The following is a 17,716-nucleotide window of genomic DNA, read 5'->3' on the forward strand; positions in this document are numbered from 1 at the left end:
AATTTTATATATTATAAATTTATTTAAATAATAATAAAATTATTATTATCAATTAATTATTAATAATAATAATAAAATAAGATAAATAAATAATAAAATTATTTATTATATTATATGTCTTAAATATTATTTTTATAACACCGGAAAGAACAAAATTCTTGCTGCTCGGATCGGATAATTTATCGACCATATTTCACATCGAATTCCTCGCGACTCGCGTCAGCGAGAAAAAAAGTCGCCAGCCGCGATGAATCTTAACGACGGGAAACTCTGTCTCGCGGAATATTTAGGCCCATGGCTCGTGTCCTCGAAGATGCATCGCTCGGTAACGAAGATGGATTCGCGGACGAGCCTGGGGGGAGAGGCAAAAATATGTTTGCTTCCGGCCGGGAGAGCCGGTATTTAGCCGGCCGGTAATTCCCTCAGCCGGGAACGCGGCGCGGCTGCATTGGCGATCGATTCGCGATTTACTTCTTTCACTCGGCGACGTTTGAAAGGCCGACGGCGAACGGTGGGAGGAAAAGAAGCGAGGAGAATGAAAAGGAGAAGTTGCAAAGTTTGAAGGATCTTCGAGCGCGAGTCGCTGCACTTCATCGACTTAACCAATCCTCTCCCCCCCCCTCCCCTCGTCGTTGTCTTGATCGTTTTTGGGTAATTACGCGAATTAATTATACATTCTACCGGCGGCAGACAGACGACGCGAACGGAGAAGGTCGGAGGGGATAGACAAACGTGCTCGTGCTTTGTATCCAAATAACGAGGCCGCCGGGGTGAAAGAAGCGGGAGTGGCCGGTTTTCACGATGCCTCGAGGGGTAAACAAAAGGGGGTCGCGTACAAAGTGGACGGATAAGTGGCGGTCGAGTGGTCGCCGGTTGCTTTGGAAATTTATCATTTAATCTTTCCGCGTGGTGTTCGCGGCATTGTGGTCTACGGACGGTCCATGTCGCCCGCGGCTAAATGCGTTTCAAGAGACTTCACTCTCTCTCGCCGCCGTGCCCTGCCGTGCCGTGTGTCTCTTATTGTGTGCACACCGTTTCGTTCTGCCTCCATATTTATCTGTCTATCTATATACGCGTTGTATATGTATATATATATATATGTGTGTAGAAGGTCTGGCCATAACTTTTAGTAATCCTTCAAGTAATTGTTGAATTGTTAGCAGGAATAGCGCTCGACGCATCGTTCAGAAATATTTTACAGTGTTCTGCATTATCTAAAGATCAAGTTGTACGTATATTTGCGTGCAATTACTGTCGCGAGTGGATCAAACGGTATGATACTTTCACAGTTTCAATTATAACTCCAAGATCGCTCTTCGAGTTTTATCTATCGAGAAACTTTTGTCAAACGGGTTCTACAACCGTAGTTTTACAAACTAATCCTAAGAGGAATTAATTATTCATTCGTTGAATTAAAAGCGGGATCAGAGTGAAGTTCAAAGAGTAACAGATTCAGTTCCCTACCGTTTGAAAATCTTACACACAGAGAATCAAATTGTAGTTGGGATTGCAAGTATTTCAACACATTTTGACTGTTGTCAGATATACATATGTAATATATACACTTGTATGTATAAATAGGAAATTTGCACGTTGTGTTGGAATAACCGATTATCTTGTATCATACATTATTTTTCTATCACATCTCTTTGACGATGCTTCCAAAAAGCGTATATTTACGTGACATATTTTCCTATATAGTACCAACGATTCTCGACTTGGAGAAAAGATTTCCGATAAGACGCGAGCACCATTTTTCAATTTTCAGAATCGTCGAGATTCCACTCGCCGGTTTTACTTTTATCGAAATTTTCACAATAATCTCGCGCGAAATTAAATCAGACAAAAAGCACGTAATTGTATAAGACACATATTTATATACACACACACTTACACACATATGATTTAAATTTAAAAAAATTTTTAATTCACACGACGCGTAAATACAGTGCATATTTTATTCCCATTGTTACACCATAGCTATCCACAAGGGATGTACCATTCTCACGCATATACTCGGAACACAAATGCTGACAAAGTTTGGCCGGAAAAAAATCTGAAAACACCCCATACAGTACGTGATACACGTGCACACGTTTGTTACATGCGGGTCTCTGTCTCTCTCTCTCTCTCTCTATCTCTCCTCTCGTATGGCGGTGGTGACCACCTACCAATACGTATATTCTCTCAGTTATATAAAACCGGTGTGTGCATTAATTTGCATATTAACTCGCCGGAGTAATCCGCTTTAATGACATCTGGATTAGGGGAAATGTCGCCAGGAGATACACAGAGTGGCGCCACGCTGTTCTCCATGTTCTCGCCCGTTTTCAAGGATATCACTCTCCCACCCCCTCTCTCTCTCTCTCTCTCTCTCTCTCTCTCCTGCTCACCTCGTAGTATATAAATACGTTTTCATAATCATTCTCCGTTCGATCGGGGCAGCATCGGTTTAGGCACGGCTTTTGATTACACGCGTGATCTCTCGCTGCGATTTCGCGCCGCTCACGGTCACGCGCCGTCGATTTTCCAGCATTAATTTGAATATTAATTCCCCGGTCATTGGTAATCCGGGTTAATGACATCAGGATCGGAGAAAACGCGGATGTAATATCACGCGCGCACGCTCTTGTTACGTTCTTTGTACGTGCGTGAACGCGGGCGCGCCGCAAAGTGACCAATTTGCCCCCAAAATTCGCACGTTCATTAGTTTCGCGCGTTTATATTTGAGAGTGGATCAACGTTTACGAGCGTTTTAAACTGCAGCTGAAGAAAATTACGTGCCAACGTAATGTATTTGCAGTCAGACAACGTGCGTTTTTTCAAGCGAGCATTGAACATCGTCCTTTTAAAAAGAAAATCAATGGCCGTTAGGTAACTTTATGTTTGAGGGGCAAACGGTGGGAAATATACATACGTACGCTTCGGTTCATAGGTATTTAACCACTCGTTTGAACGTGTTTGTTCACATTGATCGATGTCAAATATTATTTTCATCGTTTCAGCTGCGATATTTGATGATTTTATGAGCGTGTAATTACACAGTGAGTAAAAGTTACACGTCAGAGAGCTTCGGTTCAGGTACGTTTCGTCTATTACCAATAGAACGAAGGTGGGCTAAAATATTTATGGGCAGTGTAAACGTCTGTAAGACTTGTAAAAAAACATCTTAATTTCAAGTAAAGTAACGGCCTATACGGTGCAATTTATAACACCTCGGCTCTGATAGTCAGGGATAAATTTCGAAATAGACTTCTAATCAACTATAAACCAGAATGTTTGAAATGGTCGTCGTTGGAACATTGAAACTAACAAGCTTGAAATTACTTGTATTGACGTGCAAATATATTTCGTCACGTACTTTCGCTTTTAAATTTATTATGTAGCATTATTAAGCGTTGGGACAATGTCCTCTTTCGAAAATTGAAATGAATTAAATGAAGGAAAATCGTGTTGAAAAACAGAAGGTGGATTTTTTGATGGGAAGCGTGCAGCATACATTATAAATTGTAGCATACATTCCCATTTCTTTTTTAATCTTTGCATTGAATTTCTAATTAAATTATTTAATGCCTACATACGTCAGTATTTAAAGTTTTCATAAATAAGATCGTTTTAAAAGAATACACAGACGTCCTAAACATTAGGCTCGTGAAGTTAATTAAATGTCATAAGTCGAAAGCTCTAATTATTTTTCTTTCGTCCATATTCTCAAAGTGATTGACCCGCTAGAGCAACGAATCGATATATTCACTCGGAGCTAGTTTCGAACGATACTTCCGCTCCTTTTGCCGGGGAAAACCGGTGTTTCCACGTGTCTCGCGGGGATTAAATGTTTCGACGTTTGTCGGGGAAACAATTTACCTTGACGTTTCTCTTAAAGTCGGCCAGTGTACTCGCTTTAATATCGCCCGTTGGCCGATAGGGGCTTTGAGTAACGTTGCGCGCCAGACTCGCGGCATTAACAAGAGTGTTTACCTCCTTAATTAGCGGAGGCAAGAGAAAAGAATAGCGGAAGTGGAAGGTGGCGCGGGTCGCCTTTGTGTCAAAGACACGGGGCGCTTTCGCTACGGCGCGTATCCCAAGCATTTATTCGCGAATCTCGTCTTAACGCATTAACGACCGCTGCGATCTAAATTTCAGATGAATCGTCTAACGGAACAACGAGTCAATCTTTTTGTCTTTGAAAGCTTGATCCTGATGGCGTAAGGTGTGACTTCGCAGCAGTACGAGACGTTATTTTTTTTTTTTTTTTTTTTTTTTGGGCAGATTTTTTGCTTCATCTTTCGTCGTTAATTTCTCGACTTCGAGTTTTGCGTTAAAACGTGTTCAAATGGTCGTATGGACCATCAATTTCACACGTGTAAAAATTTTTAAAATGTTCGGCTGTTGTAATGCATGAAATGAGTCATTGTGTTTTAAACGCAACTTCGAGAGTAGACTTTCTTTCACTTTTCATTCACATTTGTGTACAAAAAACTTTATCGGCTAATTGAATTTAGAATTTATTGGCACTGGAACTTCACATTTTTGTAAAAGTACAATATAATGATGATAGAATATCAGTTGAAAAAAAAAATTAGAATTGAATTAATCGACATAATTAAATAACAAATTAATAAGATCATAATAAAATTTAATATTAAAAGGTGTTACGCTCATTTGAACTTGCTATTGAAAATAATGCATTTCATATAATTGTTATAACTTTATATCATCAGTTTCAATACGACTTTCTTAATTAACAGATGAACTATTTTTCTGCTACCCGACAGAAATTACTCGATTTAAGCGAAAATTACAGACACGCTTGTAGTCGATAACTTTTCAGATGCGTCAATATTGAAACACTCGCACTGCAAATAAATATCAATAGCTTTATGGTTTATGATGTACTCATTTGAAATTCTGTATAGGTTTTATTAATGTATTTTTAGAGCGTGATAGGTTGTGTAACAGGTGGAACATGATGTCTGTTAGTGGATTGCGGATTTTTATGCATTTTTAAACATTCAGAAATGCAGTTAATAAAGCAGATAGAAAACAGTTAATAAAACTTCGATAGAAATTTGTGTCGATTTTATATACTTTTTTTGCACTCTTCAATTGCATAAAGATCCGCAATCTATTTATCAGTGTATATCGCGTTTCACTCTCTATTCTTTATAATCATTTCAATTTTTAATTATTTATAGTTAAATCGTGTAATTTAACACACATCAGCATATAACTCGACAAATTTACCATCGCCAAGTGTCGGCGAAGAGATAAAATAGAGAAGGTAGAAAAAAAAAAAAGGAACGTAACGAGACAAAACGCGAATGATAAATATCATACAACCGTACGTTACAATCAATCAGTGATGCACGTGATGCAAGACAATTTCAGAGTCGACACGATGTAGCGAACGAATTACTCAAAGTGAATCTCCGATCGCTTAATCCGACTCGCGTGTCGTGTGTATTGCGTTTAACCCTTTGAGCTGCAATATCGAGTTACACTCGATATTGGTAGGAACTACGGTTTCGATTCGAGAGAGAAAGCAAATTGCTGTCCCGTGGAAACATACGTAGGTAAACTCGAATTTTCAAATTTGATTCTTCATATTTGAATTTTCACATTTAACTGACAAAATACAAAATTAATTGGTAAATAAGATTGACAACATTGATACAGGTTGTACGTAATGCTTTCTGGCACGACGTGACGTGTTGGAATTGTCAGTGTGAGTGTCGTTGGATGAATGAGAATCATTTGTCTCTAGTTATGAAGTCTATAGTGTGAATGTGATATGTGAGAGTGCAATCTAGTGTGAATGATGTTTGGAAGAATATCCTAGAGAGTCAGTTGTTATCGAAGAGTAGGGAGAAACAGTAAATATGATATAGTAAATAGAATGTAAATATTTTTATTTTCTCATCTGTGTAGTTACATATGGAAATAGTATTGTGAAATAAGTATTTCATCACAGTATAGGAATACTTCATCAAATAGTAATATTTCACAGAATAGTATTTAGAATTAAGGAATTTCAACTAATAATACATACATACGTATACACGTATCTCGTTTATACCTTATGTATACACGAATCGCCCCTATACCTTTTGCACACCTTGAACGCACACACCATACTACTCTTTCTTCTTTATCCCGTTCATCTTCTGTTTTCCCTAACTATCAATACACAATATTCACAAAACACACATACCAAATTTGATTATACTACGCTCGTCGACATTCATAATGTATCAACATGACAGAATAGAAGATAGCGCGTGATATTTGCGAAATATGTTTAGCTTTAAAATTTGTATGTCTTATTTTCAATTCACTGTTTTCGATATTTGAATCCGAGTGAAAGTATTGTCTCATGAATAGTATTGTCTCATGATTTAAACATATAATGAAATAGTATTTCATTTAAGCACATTAAATGAAATAGTATTTCCAAATAGAACAGCCAACACCCAGACAACACCCAAATATCTAACGTTTGTCGAAGACTGAGAGAAAGGGTTAAAGACGGCGACTTCTCACGGAGGTTGCAGACACGGCTCGTAAAGTCGTTGAACGCCCTGCAAGCGGCAATAAAGAAGCGAACGCGAATTAAAATATAAATCCGCTGCAATCGCACGGTGGCACTCGCCTCGCGTTTCTTCTCCGGCCGGGCATTGTCGGCCGGGTCGAGGGCCGCAATTTTTCTGGCGCGTTCGCGCCGGCAAATTACGCCATCGCGGAAAAGGGAGGGCTAGCTGGGTCACGAGGAAAATGCTTGGCTCCGGCGTCCTAAAATTCGTACTGAGACGGTCGGTGCTAACCACCCTCTAATCTTTCCTTCCTTCCTTCCTTCCTTCCTTCCTTCCTTCCTTCCTTCCGTATTCCGTTTCCCCCGGTTTTGAACGCGCGATAAATTTCTCTGCCCGGCCTGTTCCGGAATAAACAAACGCGTGTCAACGCGCCAAGCTCCGCGGAAGAAGAAGCGAAGGAAAAAGAGACGACGTGTCCTCTCTCGCGCGCCCGCCAGAGAGATTTAACGCCGGGCGATTTTATTACGGCAATTGTGCGAGCTAAACGCCGGCGTTCACGCTCGTTTCCGGCCAGTTTCTTGCTCCGCGTCGTCTTCCTGCTCCTCCGACTCGCGTCCACCCCCGGGTTTTCCGTTCCACTTGGACTTCCGCCCTCGGCGTTCCTCCTCCTTTCTACCTCGAACGAGAAAAACGCTCGCCAAGTCGTTGCTTACGCGCGGCGAAAAAGTCGTTCGTCTGTCGCGACGCGTCGCGTGACACACACACACACACACACAGTGTGTGTTGAGAGAGAGAGTTAGTCGTTCTCGGGCATGCTGCGAGCGTACCTCTAAATTGAAGTCGTTACAACGCCTCGGTTGAAAAAAACTCGGCAGCCAGGGGTGAATAAGCCGGCCGCGTTCGAGCAAGAAGCGTGCCAACCCTGGGGGTTGGAGGGGCGGAGAAGCGAGAAAAGGGGCGAGAAGGGGACACGTTTCTCTCTGCGAGAGAAACGAAAAAGGGGACGAAAGGTCCGCGGGGCTCTCGAGACGCGGGCAAATCTTTTGACCGAGCTCTCTCCTCAGCTTGGGGGTGGCGGAGGTGGCTGAGCTTCAACGCAATTTCTTCTTGCACGCGTATTTTCAGCGTGTTTCGCTCACCTTCTCTTTCGGTCCCGCGAACGCTCGCAGCTCGTTGCCTCCCCACCTTCCGCGAACCTGCTCGTAATTAAACGGAACAATGCTCGAGGAATTTGAGAAAAAGAAAAGTCGAACTCTGGTCGGGGATAGACAGAAGAATCGTCGGGTTTTGCTTCAGACGTGCGCGCGTCTTGACGTATGTTGTATTCGCAGCGGACCTTTGAACTGGGGTTGTATTATTTATATTCAAATACACCCGTGAGTACACGCGAAAAGATTGAAGCCATTTACTTACAATTTTTAACCCCCCCTCCCGTTGTTTTCTTTCTGGTAAAATGTAATTATTTTAATGTAATTGTTAAAGTACGCACACGTGTATCGCGTTCAAGTACAATTTTCAGCATTTTTCGTTCTCTTTTCCGGTGAAATTCAAAGACCTGAATGTAATTTTTATTAATTATCAAAGCACACGCGTATACATACATCAAGTATGTTGCATGTAATGATAATTTTTTAATAATTCGTGCTTTTCCATCTTTGCTTTGACCACACACGCGTATTTTATTTCTCGATTCAAATCTGCTTTAAATGATGCATTCGCTTAATTATTGCGACTGATGTTCTATCATGAAAATTCCCTCGGTTCTCAACTCGGCTCGTAGGGCAAACGCTCGATAGTGAAAAGTAATGAAATATCAAACAACGAAAAACGACGATACGCAAATTATTAAACATGCACGCGTAGAGTGAAATGATAGTTTAATAAAATTATTTACTAAAGTTCTTTCTTTTATATTTTTATAAATTATAATTGTAATAATAATTTATCATTGTAACTACTATTACAATAATAATTTTATTTATTAATTTATTATTACAATTATAATAATTTTTTATATAAATTACATTTTGTCGTGTTAAGAATGATTGGCACTAATTTTCCGAGAAAAAAAGGAAGAAAATTTACTAAAGTTCTTTCTTTTATATTTTTATAAATTATAATTATAATAATAATTTATTATTGTAACTACTATTACAATAATAATTTTATTTATTAATTTATAATTACAATTATAATAATTTTTTACATAAATTATATTTTGTCATGCTAAGAATGATCGGCACTAATTTTCCAAGAAAAAAAGAAAGAAAATAAAATTGGAACTGAGTGTAGTTCCAGCCTGCCGCGTTCGAGGAATTTCAACGAAAACTGAAAGCTGCTTGTCGAAACGGGGAACGTTAATCGACCCTCGAATCAAGCTCAAAGTTCTCGATGATGGCGAACGATCGTCAAGAGTGGCCCGGAGTGGATTCGCGGGTCGGATCGATGACACTCGATGATTTTGCGGATAACCGCGACGATGTGAAGCCAAAAAATAAAATAAATAATAAATAAATAAAAAAAATTGAAAGAAAAAAAAAAATACCAAGCGCATGGAAACATCGCGCAGAGCGTTGCTTTGACGTCGAGATCGAGCTACAGTTATCCCCCAATTGTCAATCGCCGATTGGGAGCTTTTTCGTCTTTCGTCTGGGCAGAACGCTATGAAGAACTTAATTACAAGGAAAAGACGATTACGCGAGAGAAAGAGAGAGTGAGAGATAGTGGAAAAAAGAACGATCGGAAAGAAGAGCAGCTTGGAGGCAGTTGCAGGCCGGAATAAAAAGTTTCCTAGTCGGGATTAACGATAACGACGATAATGAAGCCGCGTGTCACGACCTGGAAGGGCGATCATTGTTCAACGTCGAATATCTCTCGCGAATCTTTTTCTCGCTACCGGTTCACCAAACGGTCACCATTCTTCCCTTCGATCGGCGAAACGTTCCTTTTCCACCACCACTCTGTTTCTTTCTTTTTTTCTTTTTTTTTTTTTTTTGCTAGAGGAAGAAACGAACGAAGGAAGGGTCTCGAACATCGACGAGTCAGCTTCTCCGTAAATTCCCCAGCCTCTGAGTTTGCACCTCGGGCGAGCGATAAACGTGTACTCCCGTTGCTTTGAACGGCGGAGAGCCGCGAGTTCTCATCAAAATTCACGCAAAGCGTGCGTTCCAGTTATGAAATTGCACTTGGTCAACTGGTTTCGGCGAGGCGACCGAGGTCGTCCGAGTTTCAGTGACCGCGCGAGGACGCCGACAAAGAACGATGCAAATCTCTATTACCGAGGAAATTGCGTCCCTTGTTAAACGTCGTACGTCGTACACCGTGTATACGTCGAGTCTCGCTCTTTTTCAGCCTGTTTTCAAGCCCTCCCCTGCGCGGAACTTCGAGCCTCGCTGGTAGAACATTAGCTGGCTATTCTTCCCTTTGCTCCAGATTTACGCTCGGGAAATTTTCCTCGACGCCTGCGAGAAAGCAGGTGGTTTCCGGGCCGTTTCGTCTTCGATCGCGCGCCCAGACGGATAAATACACGGCAGCTAGCTTCGACGTACGTGAGGTCTCGCATAGACACACGTCGTTGGGGGGGAAAACTTACGCGCCTCTTTCCTCATGGTTACGACTCTGTCCCTTGGTGCGCGCACGCAGGTAACGTCGGACGTGTATAGATACAAACGACCTGATCCTTTCTCCGGAAACAAAGCGCCAGAAGGGAAGTTGTCACCCCCGAAAGAAGATGTATCGCGCGTATGGCTGAGTGCTGCTGTCACTGTTTAGCCAAGATTAAGCTTTTCTTTGAAATTTTCGCTGTCGCAATGCCAACCTCTTTCGATTCGACTTTTTCCTCTTTTTACTCGCGCAAAGTTCCAAATTTTATTTTCTCAAGTTTCGTTAAATGCGAAATATACTAAAGTAGGTGTTTAGAGCTGAGACTCGAGCAACCGTGGGGAACCGTATGAAAAACCATAGGATCCAACCATGGCTCTCAATCGTCTGGAAAAAAAAAAAAAGAAGAAGAAAGAGTAAACTCGTCCGAGCTTTTCCTTTGAGCGAGATCCGTCGTTTCCTCGTTCGGAGGAAAATACCGGGGCACGGATGCGGTTGGTGAATACCCCGGCGTGGCAACAACTGGCGGCTCCTCTCGTGGACCTGAAGTAGGTAATTGTAAGTAAATGAGGTGGTTGGTGAGCGCGCGGCGGCTACGCAGAAAGGGAGAGGGGGAGAAAAATGTGCATGCGGGTGAAAAGGTGGCTCGGATTTAATTAAAAAATTTTTTTAAACGGATAGCCCTCCGCGCGGCCACGCTGAATACCGGCATTACCGGCCGGTGCTCTTTCTTTAAACCCGTAGACACATTCACCCGGCAATTTATGCGGCGAGTTGCACGGCACGCGTGTTCCGTGTACTCGGCGCCAGACGTAAGAATGGATTTTGGAAAAAAAGAAAACTGAAAAGACGACGAGCAACGGGCCTCAGGATTTTCGTTTAAGAATTCGTGAGGACGGAACGGAGGACGTTCGTTTTCGACGCGAATGGGTTGCAAGGCACATAGTTTGAATATGTGCAGCGTTTTACGCAAGTTACACCCCCGTTTGAAGATCTTGGGACAAGTGCTGTATTTGCTTTAGAACTAGAAAGAATCTGTAAAAGCATTCATATATTAACAATTCTATTGTAAAATATACAAGCAGGCCATACTATCTGTGATAAGTATTGTATATTAAAAATAGATGTTCTGAGATCTTCTCTGTGGAGAAAGTGAAACCTTGGGAACACTCCATTTGCTTTGGAACTATAATGGAAAAATATGAGTAATATTTTATATGTTACAAGGAGTTCGTAAAGTATTAATATATTAGGAATTTCAGTGTACAAGCAATTTAAAAATTATATATTAATGAATATCGTGTAAAATATTATTAAAATATACATAAAAAATATTGTATTAAGAATAAAACACATGTAATAAAAATGTTAAACATGTACATTGAGTTATATAGTAAATACTAAATTATGTAGTGAATGCAAATGATGAATATGTCTTAAGATTTTATATTACCCGTTTAAAATTCCTTAGGACTGTATCTGTTTCAGAACTAGTTAAATAATACTTTATATTAAAAAGAGTTCGTAAAATGTTAAAATACATTAATAGTTTTATTACAAAGTGTACAGCCAATTTAAAAATTCTATTATCCGTGATAAAAATGCCAAACATTAAAAATGAAACAATGTCCCAAGATTTCGTGAGTGGAGATTACTTACGTATTGCGAACAAACATACATTTATTTCGAAACCAAAAATATTAAACGATACTTTATACGACGAAAAGTCAAGCAAAAGATGTTCAAAAATTTTCGAGCGGGGGGTACATCTTAACCTAAATCCTGGATACTCTGTGATTATTAAACGATAGCCTATCTGTCGAAGGGGACGCGAAATTATCGCAGCAGGTTTTTTTAATTCACGACCGGAACGTTATTTGTACAAATGCTTGTTACAAGATAAATAGTTTATGTAATTGGAGTTCATATAATGGGAATTCAGATTGAAATTGGTGGATTAAATCAGCAAGAGTTCGTTTAATCGGGCATTAACTGAAATTTGGCTCGAATAAACACACCGAGCTCGAGTTTATACATAAACAGTGTTCCATTTTGTGGTCCATTACGCGTGTCGCGAACGTTGCATAATAAAAACAACATTTTCGTTTTGATTATCAATTTTTTCTTGTTAAAAAAAAAAAAAAAAAAAAAAAAAAAAACCACCGGCGAGATCGAACTTCGACCGATGGAAATTGATTTACACGATTGCCAATGCAGGAGTCAGCTCGGTTTATTCAGCCGGTTGCCATTGTCCCCGCGTGTTCGTTAATTTAAAAGGTAATATTCATGCACACGCATGAAATACTATGTCCGCCGCACTGCATATTGCCGCGTTTATCCGCCTTTTATTTCTTTTTTTTTTCTTTTATCAATTCCCGATTACACAGTCGCGCACAATCAGGATTTCCTCGTTGATTTGATACCTCGTTGTCGCGTTTCGACGAATTTCGCCGTCGACCTTTTTTCTTTCTCTGGAATGGGGAAGGGTTCCCTGTACGGGACGTGTATTGAAGAAAATACTTCCGATAAATCGGGAACACGTCGATGGTTTCGAGCGGAAAAATTTCGAGAACGAAATTTCAGCAATTTGTTGTAACCGATACACAAATGTAATAAAAACAGACCGTGGCGCCGTAATTGATGGATAAATGAAATAAAACAGACTGCGAAGCGCTGTGTGTGGCTGTGTTGTAAAAAAGTATTTTCAATATTGCATCAATGATCCAATCTGGGGTAACAGCCTTCTAATTTTTCGACCGTAGTTGTACTAAATTGGACCACGATTATTTTTCGTTGGCCTAACGAAGAATTTTGTTTGAAAATATGTATATAAAAAACGTTTTATCAGGGTATCAAGAAGGTTTAAATGCGTTTAAATGTGCTCAGTAAATTAATTATGAAATATCTGAAAATGTGTGTGAAAATGAACAATTCTGAAAATGTATGCAACAGTTAGGAAACATTTAAGAATTAAAACTTGGGATATATTTTGCAGAGGTCATAAAAGGGTTATAACAATGAGCCTCAATATTCAATGGAGCCATCTTTAATACTAATTAATTTGCTTGTGATGGCCATTCATGTTGTATACTCATCTTTTGTTAAATATATACGTAAGTCTTTTATTAACACGCACACACACGTGTAATACTAAAAATAATTGTAATATCTATATCGTATATATTTTTACATTGATTTCAAATTTTAATCGATGTAATCATGACACTCGAGTATCGTCACAGTGAAATGTTAAAATGTTTCATACAACACGCGCAATATATATATATATAAATTCCAAGCACACAGGATAGCATTGATTTTAAAATTTTAAAATATTTTAACAAACAAATATCAATTAATTTATTAAATATATTTCTGAGAAATAATTGTCTAAACATATATACCATCTAAACATCAGGATATTTTATATCAACGCATGCAGTATAAAAATTTTCTACGATAAAGCGTTGATGACAGTTCAAATTGTTTCATAACACGCTTGCTTTTACACTTTCGTACAAATAAATAATAAGCCTAGGTCTAATTCAGAAACTAGTCAAAAAATGAAGAAACCCCCTTTCGCTTGACGAGAAAAAAAATTCGTCACCCCTGCAAGATTCGTTCTCTCTTCACTTCTCGTTCATTCTGGACGGTAAATGCATCCGACGACGCGGTGCGTCCCAGTATTTTATTTAGTTGGAGCATTCGGCTCGACTGCCTCGCAGTCAACGACGAACAAGTATTTATTGTCGGCAGACACGTAACGTCCACTTTCGGTCAGAAACTTATCTCGGTCGAAGTTTACTGGCACCGGAGGCAAACGGAGAAAAGTTGGCTGCCAGCAGGTTACAGTCCCAGTAACAATGAACTACCCGGAATCGCGATAGACGGGGGCGCGCCAAGACGAAGAGCCTCCACCTCGCTCACCCTCTGTCTGTCGGCCACCCTCGGCCCGCGAGATAACACAGCAACCCGTGATTTTTCGAATTCTACATACTCTCGACGTTTCTGCGATGCCGGAATGCACGCGAACGACCGACAGAGATTTTTCTCCTGAGAAATATCTGCTTCCTTCTTGTGCTTTTTTTATATCCCTTTAACCACTTGCAACTGATTGCGGACCATAACGAGCGACCAAACCGTATACGTATATGATTCGTCCGCTTTTTTTTTTTGAACTCGTCGGTACGATATCACTGGATCGAAATTATCGACGAGTAATAAATTTATTATTTGTTTCGCCTGGGTTATTACTTAAATATACTTAAAACCGAGATACATAATCACCAATGAGAAAGCAGAAGAGGGCATCAGAGTAGGATCCGGCCATTTGCCGTTGAAGGTACTAGTTGAAGGAAAAATAAACAGGAAAAAAGGAGGAACTGCAGAGTAGCGGGAAAGATTGGCAGTTAAAGGAGACTGGTCCTGTGAAGGGACAGAATTCTATCACAATGAGTGTGAAGGATGGAGGGCACTAGAAAAAGAGACAGAAGACCTATAGAAAGAAATTCGGGAGAAAGTCAAAACATCAACGAGAAAAAAATAGTCAAAAGAATCCGTCAAAAATTCGGAAACTCGGAAAGAGAATATGGCACAGCAGAGAGTGGAGCGAGGTGAAGAGAGAGGTAAGAAAGATCCTCAGAAGGGCAGTGAAGGGACAGAGCTAGAAGGAAGAATACACAAGAGCAATCAAAGAATATAAGTTGTGGTGTAAAAAGGAGAAAGAAGAACACGCAAAGGAAGAGGAAGACAGGATAAAGGAAATCAAAACAGAAGCTTGGAAATTCATTAACAAGCTTAGGAAAAGGAGAGAGAAAATAGACGAAGGGATAGAAATAGAGAAATGGGGAAAACACTTTATGAGTCTTCTAGCTTGGAAATAGAAGACAGAAGGGTAGTTGAAGACAGGAGGTAGACGTAGGCACAGATAGTTATAGATAGATAGTTATAAATAGTTATAAATAGTTGGACAGCTATAGTTAAGGAGACAGGTAAGACAAAAAACAACCGCTTATTATTGGATAGGTATAAGCTAAAGAAGAATGTAAACCGGAGTCATCCTAAGCCGCGAGACATTTGTATTATGGTTATTTGTATATGGCTTATGTATTATAATATAATAGTAATAATAATAATAATAATAATAACAATAATAATAATAATAATAATAATAATAATAATAATACTTAAAACTGAGAAAATGTTGCAATTTTGGGAAGATAGATTAATATAGTATATATAAATTTTATATCTCGTGGAAATATCAGAATGTAATAAATTTGGATGGATTTGTACGTGGTTCTCTCTTACATAACTGGCTCAAGGCTCAGTCTCTCCAAAGTTAATCGTTTCATACAAACGGTTCCGATGTTCAAACATTCACGTTCAATTGGATTGTCCTACGTTGTTACAAGAACTCAAGAAATCGCGTGACTTACTTTTTGATCCTTTTGCCAGATACACTGTCCCCTCTTTCCAAGCACGCGGCAGATCAGCTTCGCGTCTTGGCCAGGATTCACCTCGGTGTACTGCGGTGTCTCTTCGAACTGCTGAATACCACGGCACACTGTAAACAAACGAGCAAGCGAATATTAATCACTGATCATTAATCTCGATCGAATTTTTCATCGTAAGAGTAATTATTCGCCTACACTTTTTAACGACACTGATAGAAATAAAATTAAATTCAGTAGAGTAGAACAAGTTGAAATGCAAAACCATTCGGATAATATTCTAATTTCTTTTACATTCTACTCTTATTTATTCGGATAATAAATAATATTTCCGCGTCAACTGAAATAGTTATGTTTGATCAAAAGATGGTTTGAGACATTTAAAAAGAAAAAAGACTTTTGATATTTAACAATTGATTTCATATACATCCGAAATATAAACTGTCGTCTTCAATTCCAATGCAGCAATAAATTCAACCAGAATGAATTCATTTAACTCTCTAACTCTTTATTCAGCAATCCCACAGAGTTTCGTACGCGTATATTTCTTTCGTCATTTACATCACTCTTTCGTCTAACGACAATTAATATGTTCAACTGTGAAAACTCCTTTCCAAAGAAAACGTACGAGTGAATTAAATCGCCCCAGCACTCGTCGTTAACCCCCCGAGAGTTAATCGAACATTGACTGAAATTCGATTCAGATAAACGGGGGTTGTTCCGCCGCGCTCGCGAAACACTTGTGAAAACTATCCAATTAGATTGGAGTGTGCTCGGAAGTATACGTACATATCATATCACATCGGAGTGCTTGTTGCGGGTTTCGAAGTCCGAACTCGATTCGGTTCGATTAAACCTACTTGCTCAGGCACTCGAGCCGATCTCTAAATATCAGGGCACCGAGCGTTTTCAACCCTCTCCTCTGCCCCCCCCCCCCCCCGGCGCATAGTTTAACGCGCGATAAAAGAAATTCTCGCCCCGCGAGCGAGCCAATGAAAAGTTTTGTTTTCAAACGATGAGAAGATAACAGAGGGAGAGAGCCGTATATAAGCGTCGGTTTATCCGGGTATTAAAGCAGCCCGGTGCTCGTTAAAGTTGTTATTTAATTCGCAACTTCGATAAATTCGTTTAAACCGCGCCCCGGGGCTGCCGGGGCCCCTCTCGCGTTTTCATCTCGCAGCCTGCCGATAAATTCTATCAACGAGGTAATCGGGTTTGACGTTGAGAACGACGCGCCCTTAATTTCAACGACGGCGAATCTTTCTCTGATTAATTTAACGAGTATCGTTCGTCGATCCGCCTGCCCCTGTTCGTTATTTACTCGCGGCGGGATAACGAACAGCTCGCGCAACGAGTCTCCAAGTATGATCACGATTCTTATTAGAGTTTCTGTCGCAGTTAGAAATTCGTTATTAAGCCGTTTGGACGCCATTCGATTTAAATTCGGAACGCCCGAACGAGAGTTCGCCACGATTTCGACGTCCCAGTACTTGGAACACTCGTTGTAACACGTGTCTTGAACATTCGTGTCTCCTCTCTCTTTGTTTTGTTCATTCAGTATCAAACTTTCGTAACCACAGGATACGAATTGAGAATAGCCTCGCACATTCGAGGCGATCGTCACGAAAAAGAAGACTCGGATCCGAGTGCACAGATGACAAGTATGCAGAGAGTCAAGATTTGAGTATTAAAGTATTCTACGTTCTCGAACCGAAGTTTGAGAAATCAGAGTAAACACTCTCGGGTTACCGTCCTCGGGATATCAAGGGCCGTGACTTCGGTATCGACGATCGAAACGACTCGGAAATGAACGCGAGGCACGTCCGTTGTTTCGCAATTTTTTCCCCTTCCGGACGGCTAATCCCGCGTGAAATTTGAAACGGCCGCTTAATGCCCGGCGTTCCTGTTCATTTCGACGTTCCAACGTTTGCAACGTCGACGACGTGAAAGTTTTACCAGCGCGAGCGCGCTTGGATTGCGCTGTTAAAAATTCAATTTTTCACCGAGATGTGAATGATTAATAAACCGTGTTTCTCTTTTTCCTTTCTTTCTTTTTTTTTTTTTTTGCTTTTTTAGTCGTTCAGTGAATCTCTGAAAAAATATCCTTTTCTTGAATTGTACTCGGTTAAATTA

General features: G+C 40.0%; 1 protein-coding gene across 2 annotated transcripts in view; it reads right to left on the reverse strand.

The window, feature by feature from the left end:
- The window catches only part of LOC122526980 (hemicentin-1-like), a 181,655-nt gene that overhangs the window by 37,370 nt on the left and 126,569 nt on the right, over positions 1-17,716 (reverse strand). For both annotated transcript variants that reach the window (XM_043650718.1, XM_043650717.1), the window contains exon 3: positions 15,569-15,696. In XM_043650718.1, coding sequence (XP_043506653.1) covers positions 15,569-15,696 — 128 coding nt within the window. The remainder of the gene's footprint in view (positions 1-15,568; positions 15,697-17,716) is intronic.

This window comes from Frieseomelitta varia, unplaced genomic scaffold (assembly GCF_011392965.1).
Source record: "Frieseomelitta varia isolate USP_RPSP 00005682 unplaced genomic scaffold, Fvar_1.2 scaffold_206, whole genome shotgun sequence".
Taxonomy (NCBI): Eukaryota; Metazoa; Arthropoda; class Insecta; order Hymenoptera; family Apidae; genus Frieseomelitta; species Frieseomelitta varia.